Raw genomic sequence first — 23,439 nt, 5'->3', positions numbered from 1 at the left:
AACCTCTAAATAACAATTTTTATTTTGTCAAAATACTAATTTATAATCACATTCTTATGAAATGAGCTTCTATTTTGTCTTCATAATGCTATGTTTTTATTAGTAACATTTAATGTTTATAAAAACATGTATTTTGAGTATTATTGGAACATATAAGACAATAACTTTTTGGGGAAAAATAAAGGTGAAATCTTTGATTCAAATCCAATTATGCTTGCATTCATTTATAGCTTGTTAAACATAAAAATGAAACTAATCGCATTTACTTTCTAACGTTTGTATAAACTGCTATATTTTTCATACATTGCATATGCATTTTTATTTCGATTAGTCTAACATCACTATGCATTACTGTCAATGTTGACCTCCTCGTTTTCCTTATTAAAAAGTGCGTTATCAAATCCCGATCCCCCGCCTGATCCATCTTTTCCACTTGTACTTGCAGTTGGATTTCTCTTTCGCCAGTATAAAAATCCGAAAAGGGCTCCTATTCCTAAGACAAGAACAATAACAATGATGACTGCAGCTAAACGACCGCCTGTCAATCCATGCTTTTTATCTGAAAATTAAAACATTTTCAAATTACTCAGTAATAGAAAACTAAGCGATGATATAAGTATATCAGTTTACTCGTGGGTTGTTTCAACGAAACAAGAATATAAAGTAAAGATATGTATCGCTACATAACAATTTAACCTTCAGGATGAAATCAAAGTTGATTACTATGGATCATTGACATGAAATGAAAAAGGCATCCTACTAAAACGTATGCAAATGTCTTGATCGAACCGTAAAAAAGCGGTACTTTGAGATGCCTTTATTTATCTACATTCAATCAAACCATCCCCTCCAAATAGTCAAAACAATATATGACCAATCGAATTAGTTTTTCAAGTTGTGTGTTTGTAGTTTTCTCTGTCCATGTTTGTTGGTATCGAAAAAGAAAGAAAAAAATCTTAAAAATCAGCATACAAGGGCTACGACTTCAATAAGTAATCTTTCTTGACATCATTTTCGCTGTCTTCATTGATTGCATTCAGTTTTAAAAAAAGCAAATGGATAAGTTATTTCCTTTAACATTTATTTTTAAAGACATTAACTCTTATACGAAGTTCAGTTGGCAATTTTAATCGTAGTTTTTAAAATCTTCTATTGCTGATTATTTTTACTTTCTGCTGTTCTATACTGCTGTTATTGATTTTAATATAACAGACAACAACACTTTAATCATCAAAGTTCGTCATCTTTAGGGGAAAAAATCCTGTATATTTACAAGCTCCCCAATCTATAGAAAATGTACCAAACTATGTACATATTTTTACATAGTTTCCATTCCAAAGTAATGGTCTCATTTCAGATTAATTATTGAACTCGTTAAAGGTTTATATGATTCGAAACCCACAATCAAAAAAAGACTTTGTGTGGTTTTGTTTGATGCTTTTAATTTTTGTGGTTTCGCTTTCCGAATTTTCAGTCTAGAGTGAATATTATGAAAGATTATACTAGAAAAGCGTATAGTATGCACAAAATCGGTATTGAATCAGTTTTACAATAACCATGTTTGCTGTATCTTTATACAGTTTGTCTCAGATGCCATGAAAGTTGCAGGATACCACGTAGAAAAAAATAATCTGGCAACCTTGTTTTTGTAAAGATGCACCAAACCGTTTTGAGATATACGAGTCATCCACGTATTGAATGATTCGCTTAGTATTACTGTGCATAGATGTAATGAACAAAACATGCAATACTACTCTAGAACAGAATTTTAAATTGGATAATTTGTTTAATTATGCTTTCGTTTGAGCATTGAACATTTACTTACTGACAAATCTGTCTTGTAAATATCCATTTGGACCAGTCATATGACCCGTTGGTTGAGCAAATGTAATCCCTGATAATGGTTTTGGTGTTTGTCGTTTTGTTGTTCCAACGGGTTGGCCATTTGGTCCAAAAGTGGTTACTGGGAATATATTTGGAAAGGTTGGGAATGTCACACCAGGTGTTATAGTCGATGGCGGGTTTAATTTTGAAGGAAGTACTGAAAATAAAAGTAAAGAAGTTAAAATTGAGAATGGAAATGGGGAATGTGTCAAAGAGACAACAACCCGCCCAAATAAAAAACGACAGCAGAGGGTCACCAACAGGTCTTCAATGTAGCGAGAAATTCCCGCATCCGGAGGCGTCCTTCAGCTGGCCCCTAAACAAATATATACTAGTCCAGTGATAATGAACGCCATACTAATTTCCAGATTGTACACAAGAAACTAAAATTAAAATAATACAAGACTAACAAAGGCCAGAGGCTCCTGACTTGGGACAGGCGCAAAAATGCGGCGGGGTTAAACATGTTTGTGAGATCTCAACCCTCCCCCTATACTTCTAACTAATGTAGTAAAGTAAACGCATAACAATAAGTTAGTATTTAATCTTTTGTTGTTTTCTATTTTTTTTCAAATTTGTACAATGTTTTAAATTGAACCATATGCAGCTATGAAGTATGAACATTTACATAATTCAAATAAGGTCAATATCAATGTTTTTTTCCCCACAGAAGAACCATTATAAGAGACAAACAAATGACATACTAAATCTTTATTACAATAGATTTCATTCATAAAGTTCACCATGCAACAATTTGGCTATCAACTTTTATAACGGCGGTATGCAAAGAGTCGCATGAAACCAGTATGGTTGAATAAAACAATAATTAAATATCAAACATGGTGTTAATGTCGAATATAGCTGTATCATTGACCTATACCAAAATACATTTACTCATACTTGTAGGGAATTTTATTTGATTATTTGTTTTGCCTTGCATTGGCCTCATATATCTTAGATATGAACAGATAAGTACCATCCCATGTACGTGTACCACTAGGAAATGTGATTCAATATCGATTGTTTCTCGAATTGTTTGTGTTGTCTTGAAAAAAATCTTCCATCAACACAAGATATTAGGTAATTTCATACAAGTATTCAATCCGTTGTGACGTTTACCCCAAGGTATGTGTGTGATTGTGTAAGGATATAAAAGAATCAAGTTTTTAACACTTTTATGTGAAATTTGTTGTTAATAAAACAAATTCTCATTTCGATTCATCGTCTTGTTCGCAGTTGCTTTTATTTTCTTGTGTCGAAGATTAATAATCTTGGAGTGATATGCATGATATCTTCTATCTGTGATAGGCAAAGTTTTTAATTCGTGGACCAGTGTCATCGGCAATTTTTAACGTTGATGCTATAGATTACCTTAGCTGTATTTGGAAAAACTTTTTGGTCCTCAATGCTCTTCAACTTCGTACTTTATTTGGTTTTTTTTTTTTTTTTTTTTTTTTTGAATTCGAGCGTCACTGATGAGTCTTTTGTAGACGAAACGCGCGTCTGGCGTATATACTAAATTTTGACCTGGTATCTATGATGAGTTTATTTTCAATAGCATGCTAATATTTTATCAGAACTTTTGAATTGCAATTTAGTATAAATACAACACTTGTAATATTTTGCGATCTAGGTGTTGTTTAGTTGCTGTTTTGATCACAAAAAAATACCAATTCAATATGTCGATGGATTAAAAAATCTTAATTTTCTTAATTAGATTTTTTTAGAATAAAGTAATTGTGATATTTCAAAGAATTGACATATATACTGATGGATTTTTATATTTTACCAGCTCTGCCTTTGCATACAAAAGCATTCTTCTTGTTACAATTAACGTCGTTCCACTTTGCGCTATCTCTGTACATTTCTACACATTCCTCAGTTGTTGAATTGATAGGATCTGATGGTTCTCCGACATTCCAGTTATTGTAACTGTAGGGGGTGTTGTCGGTCCATTGGAAACTACCTGTTAATAAAATAAGGCTACTTCCATCAAAACGACAAATTTATTAAGTTAATACAGTATTAAGAAAATAGTGTACCTTCATACTGTCATGTTGACTGTCATATTGAGTAAAAAGTAAAATCACAAAAATACTGAACTTAAAGGAAAATCAATTCGGAAAGTCTATAATCACATTGGAAAATCAAATAACAAAACGCATCAAAAACGAATGGACAAGAACTGTCATATTTCTGACTTGGTGCAGAAATTTTCAAATGTAGAAAATGGTGGATTAAACCTGGTTTTATAGCGTTAAACCTCTCACTTTGATGACAGCCTCATCAAATTCCGTTATATTGAGTTATTATGTTATTATATAACTGTTCGCGTATGATTATTTATTATTTTCATAATTGATTTCTAGTCAGTGGGACTAGAGATAAAGTATCGGAAACCCAAATTATCAACAAAATGTTAACCTTGTATTTAATGTCTAAATTATTGTTGTTTCAATATGACTTAATTAATTCTTACTTTGCAATCCTTTATTCAGTCCAATCCATATATTTTGAGCTATGTGTTTTCCGTTTCTACTCCTTGCGTTAAGCGAAGTAGTAAATACATAATCCAATTCAATAGCACTTGTTATACTAACAAGATCCATCCCACGCTTTGTACAAGTATAACCGGCAGACGGCCAATCCATGTATGTAAGTGGACTGAAGTAATAACAGAAGTTATTGTAAATAGTTTCGTCTGGGTTTTTACAATGTCCAATCGGTGCACTTGTAACAGGTGGAAGAGGAGCTGATAAAATAAATGATATAATTTCATTTAACTGTCTGTCAAGAGAAACTAAGCCTTACAGAGCATTATCAAATTGGTCTTGCTATCTTGTGCATTTTACCGAAAAAGGATATTTTGGTTAGTTCTTATTAAGTACAGAATTATGGACGGATTAACTATAGTATGACGAATAAATTTTAAATAATGATTTATATATTTTATAGCTGACTATGCGGTATGGGCTTTGTTCATTGTTGAAGGCCGTACGGTGACCTATAGTTGTTAATTTCTGTTTCATTTTGGTCTCTTGGGGAGAGTTGTCTCATTGGCAATCATACTGCATCTTCTTTTTCATATGACCGCTGCTTTTTACTTAACTGACATGCTGAATCGGTTTGTTAATACCATGCTAGTTATTAAGGTAGCAGTCCAAAGACAGAAATGCAATTTTTATCTGGAGACGTTATCCAAGCCGAAGTATTTGCTCTTATTATAATGTTTCGTTTACTAAGCACATAGCGGCATACACAAATTTTCAGATATTTGGATGGGTCCTTCCATTAGTAGAACAAACGACTTTCCGCACTTTAGATGATAACGCAACCACGATAATACTCGAGGTGGTGATTTTAATAGAAATTGGAATGTCATGTTTTAGGTAAATCATGCATTCCAATGTGGTCCTCGAAGTTAAACAAAAGATACATACAATGCAAAATTATCTGTCATTTTCCTGACTTGGTACAGGGATTTTATGAAGTAGAACATTTATACATTTATATTTTTTTTCAATTATTCCTATGACTCTCACAAACCTGAATTTATTTCACAAACATATCCCATTGAACGAGTGCAACCAGTACTATCCCATTGTCCATTCCTGGATTTGACACACAAATCATATGGTCCATTACTTGGTTCCCCAAAAGCCCAATTTGTAAATTTTACTGGCCAATTACGCTGCCAAGCAAAACTTGTTGTATCCTAGAAATGATGTAATTTTAATATATCAATTATACATACTAGACATCACTTAGAAACATTATTTTTGATGTATTACTTGTATTTTGCAATTCGGTCTGTTTATAACATTTTTCGTCAACAACTACACATACATTGGAATGTGATCATCAGATATGTAGCTAAAAGGAAATTGATAGTATACGTATTTCTTTTCTATTAACTGTTTAAATATTTGACCCGTTTTAAAAAAATCTTCTTTGTTCATAACGAGCGTATAATGCTACATTTATTTCCATCCATAATATTCATTAAGGTTTTGTTGTATGTGTATGCTTAATGTTATCTCTAGCTTTATTCATATTTGAATTCAATTACCCTGTTATATTTAAAACCAATCCAGTAGTCTACATTAGGTCCCATATTGGCTTCTACAAAGGCATTTTCATATAAATCATTTATTGTAACTAAAACAGCACCATCAGCTTGACATTTTGTTTCTGCATCTTTCCAATTAGCTGCTGGCGATCCAATGAATTTGTAACAACTAGTTCCACGAAAAGTGTACTCTGGTTTACTACAGCTTCCTTTTGGTGTACCAGTGTCAGGTAATCCAGGTACTAAGATAAAAAATTGAATTACTAGTTTTTTTGTTTAACTCTTAGAGGAAGCTAATCATAAAAGAGGATTTTCATGTTATTTGTAATAGATTCAGTCAGGTTAATATCATTCTAGCACCAGTATTATATATAAAGTCAAAGTACAAAAGCTTTTTTTTAACTTGCAGTCCATATTTAACTGATTTCATTTCCCATTTTGATCAATCTAACAGCCTACAGAAAATATATCTATATATATATATATCTTTATTAGCACGCTCAGATACCCCAAGCACACACATGGTCTCTAAACAAAGTAAATTTCAGCAGTTTCCTCAGTTTTTTCAAACGTTAATGCCCTTGATGGAACGCTCCGGAATTGTTCATTAACAAAATATGTCTTTGTTTCGTGGAGGCGATTATGTCCATCATGCTACAAGAGTAGTCTGTTTTTGCAAAAAAATCTATAATTCTGTTAATTTTCGTTCGTTACTGATTTCTCAATCTCTGATTTATAGAAACAACGAGTTAATATTTTGACATTATCTAGGGATATCTCACAAGAACAAAAAGCCAAATTAGAAAAATATATCTGTAGCACATTCCTAAATGCAGAGATTATTGGTCCGTGCTTCTCAAACAACATAAAAGAACAAAGAAAATAATAGTTTTTTTCCTAAAAAATGGAACACAAATCTAATTTGATGAAATAATTCTTTCTTTATATGTGTTCAGTGGTCTGATACAATAAGTCGTAATTTACATTAATAGAGTTTACTCAGGTTAGAATTATATAACATAAAAAGGAAAACATTTAAATTTCCTGTTAACAAAACTTTGAATTTTTCGAAAAACTTAGGATTTTCTTATCCCAGGCATAGATTATCGTAGCCGTATTTGGCACACTGTTTGGAATTTTGGATCCTCAATGCTCTTCAATTTTGTACTTGTTTGGCTCTATAAATATTTTGATTTGAGCGTCACTGATGAGTCTTATGTAGACGAAACGCGCGTCTGGCGTGCTAAATTATAATCCTGGTACCTTTGATAATTATTTACACCACTTGGTCGATGCCACTGCTGGTGGACGTTTCGTCCCCGAGGGTATCACCAGCCCAGTAGTCAACACTTCAATGTTGCCATAAATATCAATAATGTGGTCATTTCTAAAAATTTCCTGTTAACAAAACTTTGAATTTTTCGAAAAACTTAGGATTTTCTTATCCCAGGCATAGATTATCGTAGCCGTATTTGGCACAACTTTTTGGAATTTTGGATCCTCAATGTTCTTCAACTTTGTACTTGTTTGGCTTTATAAATATTTTGATTTGAGCGTCACTGATGAGTCTTATGCAGACGAAACGCGCGTCTGGCGTACTAAATTATTATCCTGGTACCTTTGAAAATTATTTACTGCTACCAGAAAGATCATAAAACCTGACCGACAAAAACGGTAAAAAATGTCAAATTAAGACTGCTTCTGTGTTAAATACTCCGAGCAACATTGAAAATTTCATTGGCTATTATAAGAATTTCTCATGAATACAAACACATTTGTGTTGATACGTCTTTTGATTGAGTGACGTCATTTCAATTGATATTTCATAGTGTGTCTTTCAATGTTGTGATGTTACAACTGGGTTTGTGTCCAACGTTTCATAAAAATGTTTGATGTTTAATAACTTTCATGAGGCTTAGTCGAATTTGGAACATACACCACATGCTCCAATAGCCTAACAGCAGGCAAATAGATATGAAAAAAACCAATAACTTTCTAGAGTACCCAATATTAGAACTGTTTGAATAATATTTAGAGTGGATAACATGGCTGCAACTGATACTAGTATGTTATTAGTCATAATCATGAAATACGTTTTATTTTCCTCTGTTGTTCCTGTTTGCTATTAATAATTGTAATTCTTATAATGTTGATGTCATGACATGCTGTTTATCTTAAGGCTCTTACCTTTCTTCCCTTCACATATAGTGTACCGTTGTAAATCACAATTTTGATCATTCCAGGATCCTGCTAGATAACCTTGTGTGTACATTTCTACACATTTTTCCTACAATTAATTTCAATGTAGGTTAATCTACAGTAACTTGTGTCAGAACGACTTGTTTTTTTATGTTATTAATGATAGATATGCATGCGTAAGGACCAAAGATCAAGTGGTAGGAATAATTTACTAAATTATCTTATCTGTTATGGTTTATAAATTACCAGAAAATCTGTTATAAAACTTATTTCTGATACACTCTCCAAAATTTTATAATACTTATTTCAACTACCGACTTGAAACTCAGGGTTAAAGGATAGGTGATGACAGCATAGCGAGGCATGCTTCCATTTAACAGAGAAATTGTCGTGACTTCAGGTGTCGATGAAATATCCAATTATAAGTCTCACTCCAAATAATTAAAGATTACAGTAGTTTATCGATTTTAAAATCTAAAAAATCATTTAAGAACATCGAATTAAAAGAAAATATGAACCACAAAACGTCCAATGAATTCGCGTCTACTTATATGTATACACCACCAGTCAATAAAAAACAGACACACTTGGTAGTGGTAATACTGTACGTTCAGAAATTATGCGATGTGTTTATTACTGTAATACTAACTGTTGTAATAAACTCACACTTTAAATTTAGATAACATTCTTTGTATGAAGCATTTACTTGAAATTGCAATGCAACTACTAGAGCATTTTCCGTTCTTCAGAAATTCCATTTGTAAATGCATGCAAACATTTCTTATTTTGGAGTAGTCGGGATCACGTGAACTCAAAAGTCGAGGTAATTCAATAGAAGTATCGATAACTATGCCTAAATTTCTAAAGTATTATCCAATTGAGATTTTTATCGCTAGTAACAAGACCAAACTGTTTAAAAATATCAAACGGAAGAAATTATACATGGAAGGTTTATGACAAAGTGAGATTCTTATTTGAAATATTCTACAATGATTGGTTGAACCATTTTTCCGAGTGACAACCCACAATGTAAGAACAATCATTTCTGTGTTTTCTCAACATATCCGTTTTCAGTGTAGATTTAGGGAAACGTTAATTTGATAAGTTCCTATGATGAAAAAAAACCATAACAACTCTGAAACCACAAAACACAGAAAAATCAAATTGAATAGTAATACAAACTCTATATTTACCGTATGCTGATGAACACCGACATATTCTAATAAATGATTATTGAAAAGCGGTAAATTAATGTTGCCTTTTATATTAAACGCGACATTCAATATAAATAATTTAGAATTACAAATATGTCGTCGGTTTAATAGACAAGTCATTAATACTAAAAATATGAATAAACAGAGATATTGCATGATTGCCAAATATGATATTTATCCAACAGACAACAGCACGTGATTGTTATAGATCACCGTAAAAAATTATTTATAACAAATACTTGTTAGTTATTTGAAAAGATAATCTGAAGCAAAATTCGAACATTTAATTGTTCACGAAAAAACAAAATATAGAAACAACATATCTTTTACCTGATTAACGAACCCAATTCCTTTCACAATTCGATTTCGTCCGTTTGGTTCTCTCTCAGCCCAATTGTTATACTTAAACTGGGAGTTATCTTGCCAAACAAACTGTCTGGAGAATCGCAGGTCATTGAGACCAATCCAAACATTACTTTTCAGACCTTGTACCAATGATGTCAGAAAAGCTTGAAAAAAATAACTTTAATAAATCTTAAATGTATACTAAATGAAATAAAAAAAAAACAGTATTTTTATCGTGCATCTCTCGTCATTCTGACCTTACAAAATTCTTGTTATAACATAAGGAAATGAAAATTATTTATTTAAATGCCAGGACAAACAGTATGAAATGATATAGAAACATGGTTTTAAAAGAATGACAAGATATTTCGTAAGTTTGAGGAAGGGTTTAAAACGAGTCGCATATTTTTGTCCAAAGTTCAGTTATATATGCATAATAGTTAAAAAAAAAAAAAAACATTTCGCAATATTTATAAAGTACCAACAGAGTTTTAATGATAAAGGAATTGATGTATCTTACCTTGTTCCATCTCATCGCTTATTGATGCCATGTCATAGGGCCTTTGGAAGTGTGTCTGGCAGAACTTTAATGATTGATTCCATGTCATTAATGCTGTCGAATTACTGAGATAAAAGCATTTATTACCTGTAACATATATACATTGAAGTTATATTATATTGAAAGATCCCAAATACTGAATGTCGCAGTTATAGGTTATTAGTAGGTGTCTTTTGATTTTCGGACAACCATAAGTTGTTATAATACGTTATGTGAGAATATTCTTTGACAATACAAAACCTTATTTTGGTATCACAAAAAATATCTCGGGAGAAGCTTTTTCTTGACTATCGTCCCAGACTAGAAAAAAAACAACTGCATGTATTTCTTTTTTATCAATTTTTAGTAATTCAGGACCTCTTTTGGTTTATTTATCATTTCGTGTTTTCAAAAAGTATGCTTTAAAGCGTTGGCAGGCGGTGTCGGCTTACACAATATGTAACCTTGAATACCTCCATGATATTTGTAGAATCCAAGTTTTCTTTTAATTGGCCAAGTAGTTCCAGAGGAGAATATTTTGGTAAAATTTATTGGACGACGAACGACAGACAACACAAACCAAGTGACGAGTTTATATAATTAATCTAATTGCGATAAAAAAAACAAAAAAAAAACCTCTATACAGACTATTTTTTCTCTAAAACAGTTTATATATTGAAGTTTTAGACGAAAAAAGAAAAATAATATAGCATCGGTATTGAAAAGACCATAACACGGTTGTGAATGTGTAATGGACTGAAAAATTGTACAATTAGATAAGTCATTAAACCAATAGTATAATAAGATGACGATTATCTATGTCATTTCTTCATTTTATTTGTACGATTCAATGAATACTTAACCTATATGTTTATATGATCTTTGTTCTTGCAGAAACCGCTTCTGCTCAATAAAGTCAACAGTAGTATACCGCTGTTCGAAACTCATAAATCAATAGAGAAAAAAACAAATCCAGGTTACACACTTAAACTAAGGGAAACGCATCAAATATACGAGGAGAACTACTACACAACAGTTTCATCTCATGTTTCATTGAGACCTATAATATTAGTTTAACACTATTTCTCCCGTTTTTCATTTAATATCAACCATCGTTGTAAAAACTTATAGTGTACCTGTGTGTATTATAGGTAATTATTTTTTTCTTGAATAGTTAAATTGTTAAAAGGTATTTAACGTAGACCTAGAAAGAATGTTAATATTTCCATGTAATTGTCTAATTAGACATAAACTCAAATCCCTTTTGAAAAACTCTGCATAATTAAATATTTTAGTGGTATCAAACCGAATAGTCGCGGTTGGTTTTTTACCGTTGTTTCATATAAGGTGAGGGGTAGTTTTTATTTTCTGATGAAGTCGACTCCTACTATTTCCTTTACAGTTTAGCTGTTACAAAAGTACAGCACTTTAATAATGTTTGAACGTACTAAATGGAGAGGGAACAAACGAATCACGGCATCCTCCCGGGAGAGCAGGTGGAGATGTAGTCGTTGGTGGTCCTTCTCCGACTCGTTTCTTACAAATGAATCCCATTTTCATATTGCAATTATCATCCATCCAGTTGCCTTAAATAATATAATAAAACTATGTTTAAAAGTTACAATAATGATGTTAATGAAGGTCTTTTGAATAATTTAATGTTACTAAAATAATAAAGGTATAATACATACCTGTTTAAAATGTGTGTAAATAACTATCCATTTATTAGTGAAAATCTGTTATTACATATTTTTTTAACCTATTGTCGATCAGCTTGAACTCAATGCAAATTGCCGAAATCTTATTTATGTAATAAAACTTTCATAAATGGATAATGAAAATATAATACGAAATATGAAGTTATTCGTCTTTGCGCTTCTGTGATTTATCTGTTTATTCTGCCATGTTTTCGGCGGGTTTGTGTTGCTCAGGCTTTACTTTTCTATTTTGAGTTTTGTTTACTGTTGTTTGTCTTCTGTTCCGGTCATTATAGTTATTTTCAATGGCAGCGTAGTCAGTTTGAAGTACGATTTATTTAAAACAAATGAGGCAGTATAATAGTTCTTACCATTAATTGCTTTCATTGCAGTACACCTTTCTGCCCCATACTGATCATTTGGTTCATTTTGATCCCAATTAATAAAATCTACTGCATCATTGTTTATCCATCTTAAAATGAGTAAACAAAATAATGCGATCATTGACAAGTATAATAATACAAATACATCATTTCCAAACATACACATGATACATTGCAACATATGTTTTTCATATGATTTTTTTTCTTTTTTTTTATGTTCAATATTTGTTCCCATAACGGCCCTATATCTATATTTAAATTGCTTTTAACCTTGAAAAAACATTTGTAAAACATACGAAAATATAATTTTAAAATTTTGCCTCGGTATTTCTATCATAGTTGCGTATATTCAAATTAATATTCCGAGTTTTATGGTATAAATGACACAATTATATCGTTCCAATTAATTTATTAACGCGGTTAAAGATGCTAAGACCCATTGGTTGCCTTCGGCTGTTGTTTGCTCTATGGTCGGGTGGTTGTCGCTTTGACATATTCACCATTTCCTTTCTCAATTTTAAGAGTCTGCTGCATTTATAGTGTAGATAAATAAATCAATAAATGCACGAAAATAAGTTGGCTCTGAAATAGTTTATGTATTCAAAATAAGAAATGTTAAAGAGTTTTAATAGTCAGTTTTCAAATAATTGATTATCTAGTCAATCAATTAATCAACCAATCAAATATATCTTATCAATTTCGTGCATCATCAGCACTTTTCTTGATCGACCTTGTCATGAACACTTTTGAAAAAAATAATAATCAAAACCATATTTTGAATATTAAGAGCTATATTGATTAAATGAAACTTTAAAATAGCTGCTTCCATTAAAGATAAAATTTTCTCAACGTAGTTAGTTTCTAAATAGTTTATGAATTCCCAAACTTGGAATTTTAGACATGAATTCATGAAGATTGTCAGTATTTATGCAGTGACTACTGAGCTGATGATACCCAGCGGATAAACAGTCCACCAGCAGTGGTTTATATTTTATTTTCCTATTGATATGGCTGGTGAAGATTGAGTTATCATCAATTTATGCACTAATGAAATTAACGGGTAAAATAACTATTTTATGATGTTTTGATTTTATGTGAGTGGTGAAGTTGGTAAATCGAAGTGTGTCTTTTATGTATTACGGGAATAGTTTAGAAACCATTTGATGCCTGTACCAAGCCAGGAATATGACAGTTGTCATCCATTCGTTTGATTTGTTTGAGATTTTAATTTTGCCATTTGCTTTAGGACCTTCCGTATAGAATTTTCCTAAGAGGTTGGTATTTTTGTTATTTTACATTTTGATGCAGTTGTAAACATCTATACCGTTGATAATCGTTTAAATATAAACGATTTAATTTTGTTATAATTCAAACTAGTTAATTATCTGATTTGATTGTAGAAATAACAAAAATTCTTTTAAACTCAAAGATTAATAAGTGTATCAATCTCAACTGACTTCATCAACATCATTGTACCTTTTTTTTTTATCTTGGTTCAGATTTTGTCGTTGTAATCTTCATTACACAATCTTTGATAAATGACATGACTTTTTTGAACATGTTTCAGTTCGTTCTGTTAACTGTTTATTTCTTGTACATATTTTAATAATTTTAATATGTAATATTTTGCAGCGACGTCTCCAATTTCAATTTTTCCAATTGGTCTTTTTTAGGAGCGATGTTATAATTTCCAGGTTAAACTAAAATAATTCATAAATATCGACGAATTTTCGAAGAACATTCAAACCTGTCGTTTGTAGCTGATATACGTATTGATACATAATTATACTCCTACTCACTATGTACAATGAACTATATTTTTAGCAACTTACATTAAGTTCCTAATCAAAGATATAGTTTGAAGGAATAATAAAAAGGTATTTTGTTTTGTTTTAATGCATCATAATTATGTGCAGTTTGTTCTAAGTATTTCCAAAGGGATTTTTCTTCAATGTTTATGACATTCCACAAAACGTTTATAGATCAGATCAGATTATAGTTCTAGAATTCATAAGTAGAACTATAATTTGGTTTCTTACGATTAGTTTCGCTTTTGGTTGTTACCTTAATTTGTCTATCTTTAATTGATTTCCAAGTTTTAGAGCAATTGTAAACAACAGTTCAAAAATTCATCTTCAAAAATCAATATTATGTGTCACTATGCCCCTTTAAAAGTCCTTTGTATAACTTTAAAATCTGCCTTATTCTAAATGTTTGAAAAGCAATACCAACTTCAATTTTCCAGGATTTTCCAGTTCATTTAATCCAATCCAATATTCTTCTTTATTCTTCTTTGCCTAAAAAAGAGATAATAAGTAACAATTAATCTGTTGAACCTTTTGAAAGTGTTAATGTAGGTCTTCGCCTTTTCATTAAACACATATACAATCTTCAAGACTGCATGTTGATCTCGATATGACTTTTGACCCTTTGTGGAAATTTGTCTTTTAATTAGGAATTGAGAATACTTGTGCACTTCTAGTAAAAGAGGGACGAAAGATACCAAAGGGACAGTCAAACTCATAAATCCAAAACAAACTGACAACGCCATGGCTAAAAATGAAAAAGACAAACAGAAAAACAATAGTACACACAACACAACATAGAAAACTAAAGAATAAACAACACCTACCCTCTAGAACTCCCCCAAATAAATATTCATTTATTGACCTTAAAAGTCCCTTGAAAATATTTTTTCTAATTGTGAAGTTAAGGAAAGCCGCAATTTACACAGAAAGAACCAGGTATAAAGTTTGGATATGCGTTCTAAGCATCATCATAAAAACATAATAGTCTCTCGTACTTATTGACACGTTTGGGCGTCCAACATCTTTCAGAGATGTTTCGAGGAAAAAGTTACATAAACCGATGACGTTTTGGTTTTGGTGGATTGGATGGAAACGTTTCTGAGTGTTATGCAAAAGTTTTTTTCATTGTAAATATTTCTTTTACGTGAAAATATACTTGAAAAGGCTAGTAAGCATGCAAAATTTACGTGTTTTTTATTCTTACTTACCAAGGATTAATTTGTCAGGAAACTAAATCATATTCAAAGTGTTACTATTTCAAAGGTCCAGACAATAACTTACTATAGAATACACAAAACTGTTCTCATCGTTTGTATGGATGCTAGCTAAGTCAGAACCAAAGCTGTTACAGTACTTTCGGGCGTCATACCAACTTAATTGTGAATGTCTACCAACAGGACTTGTCATGTAGCATGAACCATTGTAGAACAACCACATACTTTCTACACCGCATGCAATTGCTGTAAAACAAAAAAATACTTGTCATTTCCAGATGTTTTCGTGATGTTGGTTTGCTGTCTCTTATAATATACTTCAACTCCTTTTGAGACAACTTCCATGATTTTATATTTCTATGTAATACTTTTACGTGGCCTATATATTTTTGATTTCGTTTTTTTAACTTTTTAGAATCTTTTTCGATATATTCAAGGTCAGTTGAAAGGATAAAGAAAAAGATTGTGTCCTTATCCAATCGATAATGTTTAGAGAACAAGTGCCTTTTCCGTTTTGTTTGTTCGGTATTTTGTGTATGCAAGTAACTAGAGCAATACTAGAAAATTGAATGATATATCGTAGAGTCGCAGGTAATAGACTTATGTGATATTAACAGGGGAACCAAATAATAGCATATAACGGTTTGAATGACGATTTCATTTACATATTTGCCTATTTTATTTATCATGTCTGTTTAGTTCACGCATCATTGTAAATATAACGGAATTTGATGAGACTGTCATCAAAGTGAGAGGGTTAGCGCTATAAAACCAGGTTCAATCCACCATTTTCTACATTTGAAAATGCCTGTACCAAGTCAGGAATAAGACAGTTCTTGATTCTCGTTTTTGATATGTTTTGTTATTTGATTTCGCCATGTGATTATGGATTTTCCGATTAGATTTTCCTCTAAGTTCAGTATTTTTGTGATTTTACTTTTTACAGCGCCTGGATATATTTTGTGGGGAAGATGATTTCATTTTTTAAATGATAATTGAATGATTAATCTTAAAAAAAGAATTGAATCCAATCTTAAGTGTTGAGTATATTCCAGTTTTTTTAATGCCCTTTTCCAAGTCAGGAAAATGGCCATTGTTATATTACAGTTTGTTTCTGTGTGTGTTACATTTTAATGTTGTGTTTCTGTTGTGTCGTAGTTCTCTTATATTTGAAACGTTTCCCTCAGTTTTAGTTTGTAACCCAGATTTTTTTTCTCTTTCGATTGATGAATTTCGAACAGTGGTATACTACTGTTGCCTTTATTTTTAAAAGAAACGAAAACTATCAAATATTCTCTCACTAAATAATTCAACCATTGGTGACTATGTTTAAAGCATCTAACCTAAAAAAAAACTCGAGATAAAGGATAGAGTTAAGCCTGCCTCATATTCTGGCTAACATCTAGAATTTGAAAATAAGAGTCGGTAGAAAACAGAACTTCACAACAAAAGATATGATTTCAGATTCTATTTGTGAGCTTTCCATTTCTGTGTAGCACCATTTCAGGAACGCTTATATGCCTCTTAGTTGATATGATATTGCAAGGCTTGTATTATTATAATTTTTTCTTTCAAAAAGGTTCATTGCTCACAAGGCAACTATTAAACCCACAGTTTTTAGTGCTGAGTTTAAAATCATTCTTTCGTAAATATTACAGACGCCATCAAGAAATGTTTGACTGTTATGAAATATCAGTTTCACAGGTTACGTCATGTTCCAGGTGTCGTAAATATAATTCTGTGTCCTAGTCCTCCGAGTGTAAGAAAAAAATTAATAAAACATCGCACTCCAAGGAAAATTCAAAATGGAAAGCCTTGTTCAACCTATCTAATAGTTCACTCATATGAGATATGAAATGGAATTAACTATTTTATGCGTTCAAATTAATATCATAATGTTTAAAGGTAATCTAAAATACAAATTTAGCCAACATAATTCAAAATCGATGTCTCAAACTATTTTTAGCTTATAATGTTGCTTTACAAACGTTTTGTGTACGGAAGATTTTTCTTATTTTGTAACAGTTATAATGTATATTACGTCAGTCCTGTTCAATATCAAAATCATCCAGTAATCTGAGATTTGGTAGCCGTATTTACTAAATATTTAGGTATACAAATTTTATCTTAAAAATGTTCTTATTTTATATTTTTTTTTCATTGCAATTGTAACGTTGACGTTATCAATATTTACATAGCAAGCATTCTGAGAGTATTGCACGGCGATACATAGTCTCCTATTGCTTAAAAACCATTGTACTTCGCATAAAATGTCTATAAAAGTATGAAAAACTGATTACTTGTGTTTGTGTGAGGCCAAATGACCTTAACCTTAGGCTATGTCGGTAGGGGACTAAACACATTAAATGTACTAATTTTATTGCACCAGTAACATTCAAATTATAAAGATTTGTTTGTTTGATTCGAAATTCAACTTGTAGTCAGTATCAATTATTAATCTTTCAGGATGATAAATGTGCTTCGGGGAAGTCTCTGTTTCTTTAGAAAAAAAAATGTTTTGAACTGTAAGTATGCATGAACAAAAGAAAATCCCTTATTCATAATATGAGTTACATTAAATCTTCACAAATAAGATACATCAAAACGTACAATGTCATTGGTCGAGAGCACTGTGCTAAAACGAGAATAATTTTAGTATAACTTATTATATTTTATTAAGATATAATCGTGTTAATGCACAAGTACTTTTTGTTAATTAGTATGAAAGAGGTATACTGTAATTATTGAAAATAACTTACAAGTGATTCCTATTGGAGGTGTAGCGGTTGTCACAAAAGGTGTACCTGCAAAACATACACTTATACACTTATCAGATCATCATGGAACAGTTATGATAGCAATATATGAACTTAGAATTGAAGCAATTGCATTTTAAAATTCTTGATTACTAGTAGATTAAAATTTATGTGTTCTTTCACATTGATAATGCACATAACACGTTTAAAAACTTTACAAGTATGTATGTAGGAGGTAATTTAAATTTCAAATGTATGAAACCAAAGGATCCCGAAAATCTGACAAAAATTGCAAATCATGACAAGGGAACATCCTTAAAGTACCATTGGGCATTTCTTAAACACAGTATCACACCTTTTAACCTTCATAAGGGTATCAATGAAAATGGTATCATACATGACAGACCACTTTTTTGTTCCTTGAATTCCTTGAAAAGGGTCCTATAGTTGACATCTTTCAGGTTTACAAAATATATTTAGTCTGTCATATATCTATGTTACAAGAATTTTGTCTTACAAATTTGTATTGGGGCTTTTAACTACTGGCATTCAGTTCAAAATGGCATAAGTGCCAAAATAGTCTCATTTGGAGATCTTGATATGAGAAAGGCCTTACACAAAATTATATTTTGTGATATGATGTATTTTGTAAGGATGTTAATTTGTGTTAAACATATTACTGTATCAGGCCTTGTATCATATCTTTAACCCGAAACCTGTCTTTGAACTGGCCATTTTAGTACTTCACAAAACACTCAATATTATAAAAAACTGTTCATTTGTCAATAAAAGGAATATAATTTGAATAATGCGATAATTTCGTAGGTTTAATAATTGTTCTAGTCATTATAAGAATAAACAATTAATCATTACAACAAATACCAGTACCTAAAACATTTGTATACAATGTCAGAATAATCAATTTATAGGCTTACCATGAAGATTATCAAACATAATTATCTAATATAACGAATACACAGGTTATCAAAAAAAAGAGTTTGTGTAGTTTTAGTGGTAAGATTTAAAGATAAATATTTTCAGCATGACTGTAGATTTTTAGGTAATCAAAGATATATTTGTAGGTAAACGTTTTTTTTATATCCGAAATGTGATATTTTGTAATATGATAGCATTTGAAAAAATGTCTGCATGATTTACGATTAAAACAATCTGAAAATAGTCAATCAAAAAAATTATTTAAGTAAAGAAGACTTTTAGATGTAACTAATAAATTTCGTTTAAAAAAAAAACAGAAATAAAGTACACAGATTATTAATATTACCCATAAGTCTTTTACAAATTACTAATTGTTTTGCAAAACAATTAATATCAACCCATTTTCCGTTTTGTACAATCATTGCACAATCTTCATTGTTGTAATTATTTGGTTCACCCCGATTCCATGCAGTAAAGGTTACTGCAGACTTGTCACTCCATACCCATACATTTTCAACATCCCAGTCATTTATTCCAAGCCAGACAGTGTTCCGCCTGTTTAACAGAAAATTCAATATTGACACGTCTTATATCTAAATTATAAACAGAATGGTATGTATGTCGAATTCATCATCATGCATACTATTGTAATATAATCAATAACACATCGGATTCAGTTTCGTGAATTCGGTTGTGCTGTTTCAGAGGAGTTGCGATGTCAAAATGTTGCAACGACAAGAACAGGACGGACAGACGGACTGATGAACTTATAGTCTAAAAGACAACAGATTAACGGTTGAACTTCGTTGCCTGTGGTATACTAATTAATATGATTTTAAGAATCTTCCTATGCTTGATTTCGTCACAACTTTAGGAACAATATACTTCGGTCAGCGTTTCTCCAGTGATGAGAATGAAAGGATGGTGGTATATGTCAAAGACAGCAACTCAATTTGATTCGTCCTTGGCTTTAAGAAATGTCCATAAGTCGAAACAAGACTATAACAGTTCTGCAATAAAAACCTTATTCTGACAACTCATTGAAAAAATCTTTGGACATTTCATGAACTTAGTCTTAACTGTTTCATTCACAAGTCTTCTAACAGAATCAATCAAAGAACCCTTGTGAGAACACTTCCATACTTTAAGACCCCCTCCCCCTTGCATAATCACTAGGCAAACAAAATCTAATCAAATTCCTTAGATAAAATTTGATAACTCCTAAATAAGTCAGCTGAAAACATTTCTTTTGGATATCCAAATCAACAGATTATGTCTTCAAAAAGTACAGGTTCTTAAAATTCTGTTATGTGGTTTCGGAGGATTTGCGATGATAAACTATTGCCGCAATATATTAAGGCTCAAATTTTAAGTATAAAGGGACATTACCCATAAAAAAAAGTATTCAATCATAATTTCATATACTGATGCACATATACATGTAAATGTGTCATTATAATCTATACGGTTATATGTTTTACCCGCCACATTCTGTATGTATGTGGTTGTCTTTTGTTGCTGTGTTGCATATTTCTTTTCATTAATGTTTTGTACGTTAATCAGAACGTTAGATATCTCGTTTGAATTTGTTTACATTCGTGAATACGGGGCCTTTTATAGATGAATATCCGGTATGAAATTTAGTCATTGTTAAAGGCAGTACGGTGATCTATAGCTGTTAATTTTTGTGTCATTTTGTCTGTTGTGGGGGGTTTTCTCATTAGAAATCATACCAAATACTCTTTTTTATATTCACGCATTAAAATATTTTTTTTACTTACGAAATATAATTTGACTTTATAAAATCTGCCTCCGGTTGACTCTGTATACTTACAAGGTCACCTCCCAAACCATTACAATAATCACGACCTTGAAGCCAAGTCATTCTCTGATTATACAACTGAAAATATAGTACAACAAAACTAATAGCTATGGCATCAGTATTGTGCATGATATTATGTATTGTGAATTTCTTATTTCTATTTTAAAGAAATGTAGATAAAAATGTCTGGGAGTCCGTATATTTAATTAAGTATTAGGATGAAAGTCAAAGAAAGATCATAACCAAATTTTACATCGAAGAAATATCTAGATTTCTCTAGGTTTTGCTTCGTTTTGCTGTTGTTATATTGAATTTATTTCACATCTCATACTTTCAGTCGTAATTTGTTCTTGCTTTTATAGCATCACATATCCGATTTCCTATAATTTTCCTAGATTCCTAAAACTGTTTTTATTACGATGAAATAGGACAAATTTTGCCAATACGTTAAGAAAAACTCCAGATAGGCTTCCCCTATTTTGTTGAAGATGAATATTGTTTAAAATGGGTATATATCATGATCTACTGTCATATTGTCGAAGTAAAGGCTTTTTTGTATAATCAAGTCATCAACTTGGCTTCAAACGACAAATGGCCAAAAAAACATTATTGTAATGCTAAAAATCCCACAAAAATTTGTTCAAATGTTTTATTTATACAAGTCCAGGCAAGTCCGCCTACGGGTGCGGAAGTTTCTCGCTACATTAAATACCAATTGGTGGCCTTCGGCTGTTGTCTGCTCTTTGGTCGGGTTGTTGTCGCTTTGACACATTCCCCATTTCCTTTCTCAATTTAATGTTGGTTTCTAAGATTTGATAAAAATGTTTAATTTATTTATGAGTCATTTGAATTGTTAATAAACATGAAGGCATCTTATAATTTTTGTTAATCTTTTGCAATAACTATACAAAAACAAAGAACGTTTGAATGTATCAACAAGTTAAGAAAATTGAAGAATATGTTTGAAGTATTAAATAAAGGCAATTTTCTCATAACTTTATTTATGATTTGAAACAAGTTAAGATCCAAAAGTGACTAATTGCTTAGTAAGCATCCCTGGTTTTCAAATTTTGAGCTCTTAATGAAGTCAAATCATGAAATATGCTTTGGCCACAAGTGCCATTAACTCTAAAGAACTATGTTTGTAATAAATACCTGGTAACAAAATGTTGCAAAAGATTTCCAGCCTGGTGGGCAAGGAAGAATTTTAGGTGCTGTAGTTGGCGCAGGTGTAAAACCTGTTCTTGGTGTCTCACAAATGTAATTGTGACTCTCAGTACATTGTTTGTTGTCCCACAAACCAATAGGATGCATAGTTCTCATGACAACACAAGTGTTTCGTTCATTTCCTACATAAATTTAAAGCCTAAACTATAATATAAACTATATGTAAATAAATGATTTATTATATACTCTTTCCTTGCCGATTGGATATTTATTATTCTTCAAGAATAATTCATTCTGCTTTTAAAGCCTTTCATTAAACATTCATTAAAAGACATCTTCGCTAGGCAACGGTCCTCTCACCCTTGCCAGATTAAGCCAATATTTTTGGTGAAAATGGTGCCCCTTCTATCAGTAGATAAAAATCATGCCCAAGCCGACTTTATCATTCCTAAACAATGGCGGCCTAGATTTCTTTTCAGAGTTTAGGTGTCAAAAAAATTGTGTCTAGTGTTTACAAATTTCATGAAGCAAAAACTAAAAATATACGGTGACATTCAAGCACTTGCGCTGGAGACATACTCAGGAACTCCAATAAATTGAGTAAGAACTTTAAATTTGTCGCTAAAAATCGTCCAAGGTTTTTAGGTGTAAAGACTTTTTGTACATTTACACGTGATCATCTTTAAGACCGTTTGATTTAATACATCCAGTGACAATAAATAGCATTACCTTGTGGGTCCGAAATTGTATCTGAATCCGTTAATGATGGAGAGAAGGAGACTGGATCTTAACCCTTGGCTAGCGAAGACGATAAAAAGAGGACAACAATAGCATGTGTGCACTCTGAATTCGTAAGACGGATTAGAATAGAGATAACACCAAGAAAAAAGAGAAAAAAGTAAAAAAAAGACAACAGTTCAAACACCAGCACACAGAAAGAAAAATAAAAAAAAAGAAAACCTCTGAATTAAGGCAACAGTAGTATACCGATGTTTTAAAGTCATACATCGATTGAGTAAAAACGAATCCGGTTTACAAACCAAAACCAACGAATACACATCAGCTATAAGAGAAAAATAAAAAGGAACAACAAGAACACCGAAGTGCAAATAAAATAAACACAAAAAAACATAGAAACCAACTATTTGATAACAACTTTCATATTCCTGCTTGAACGAGGGTCACTGATGAGTCCTTTGTAGACGAAACGCGCGTCTGTTTAATAAGAAACAACAGTCTGAGAGTTTATTTTTTCAAAAACATTGGACAGGATCGTGGTCACGTGAAATGGCCTTGGTCATCTTAGAAAGAGATATTCCATAAGGACAGACTAAATTATGATGGTGTTTGTTGAAGGAAAATTGTTAGACCAAGGCTACATAGGGATCGACAATTTATGATTAGAAA

The 23,439-nt window shown here is 31.4% G+C and overlaps 1 protein-coding gene across 1 annotated transcript in view; it reads right to left on the bottom strand.

The window, feature by feature from the left end:
* Nucleotides 1–23,439, bottom strand: part of LOC139513129 (macrophage mannose receptor 1-like) — a 64,977-nt gene continuing 41,538 nt past the window's right edge. Inside the window, exons 26-42 of the mRNA XM_071301355.1 lie at nucleotides 22,021–22,214; nucleotides 20,825–20,943; nucleotides 19,390–19,598; nucleotides 18,111–18,155; nucleotides 15,419–15,597; nucleotides 14,562–14,626; nucleotides 12,318–12,418; nucleotides 11,698–11,835; nucleotides 10,232–10,357; nucleotides 9,697–9,875; nucleotides 8,141–8,240; nucleotides 5,954–6,195; nucleotides 5,431–5,599; nucleotides 4,364–4,636; nucleotides 3,674–3,850; nucleotides 1,826–2,041; nucleotides 1–559 (exon numbers count right to left, since the gene is read on the bottom strand). Of these exons, the coding sequence (XP_071157456.1) occupies nucleotides 342–559; nucleotides 1,826–2,041; nucleotides 3,674–3,850; nucleotides 4,364–4,636; nucleotides 5,431–5,599; nucleotides 5,954–6,195; nucleotides 8,141–8,240; nucleotides 9,697–9,875; nucleotides 10,232–10,357; nucleotides 11,698–11,835; nucleotides 12,318–12,418; nucleotides 14,562–14,626; nucleotides 15,419–15,597; nucleotides 18,111–18,155; nucleotides 19,390–19,598; nucleotides 20,825–20,943; nucleotides 22,021–22,214 (2,750 nt within the window). The 3' untranslated portion in view covers nucleotides 1–341. The remainder of the gene's footprint in view (nucleotides 560–1,825; nucleotides 2,042–3,673; nucleotides 3,851–4,363; nucleotides 4,637–5,430; nucleotides 5,600–5,953; nucleotides 6,196–8,140; nucleotides 8,241–9,696; nucleotides 9,876–10,231; nucleotides 10,358–11,697; nucleotides 11,836–12,317; nucleotides 12,419–14,561; nucleotides 14,627–15,418; nucleotides 15,598–18,110; nucleotides 18,156–19,389; nucleotides 19,599–20,824; nucleotides 20,944–22,020; nucleotides 22,215–23,439) is intronic.

This window comes from Mytilus edulis, chromosome 2, assembly GCF_963676685.1.
Source record: "Mytilus edulis chromosome 2, xbMytEdul2.2, whole genome shotgun sequence".
In the NCBI taxonomy this organism is placed as follows: Eukaryota; Metazoa; Mollusca; class Bivalvia; order Mytilida; family Mytilidae; genus Mytilus; species Mytilus edulis.
Note: the sequence above shows the minus strand (reverse complement) of the source record. Positions and strands in the feature narration are given on the sequence as shown.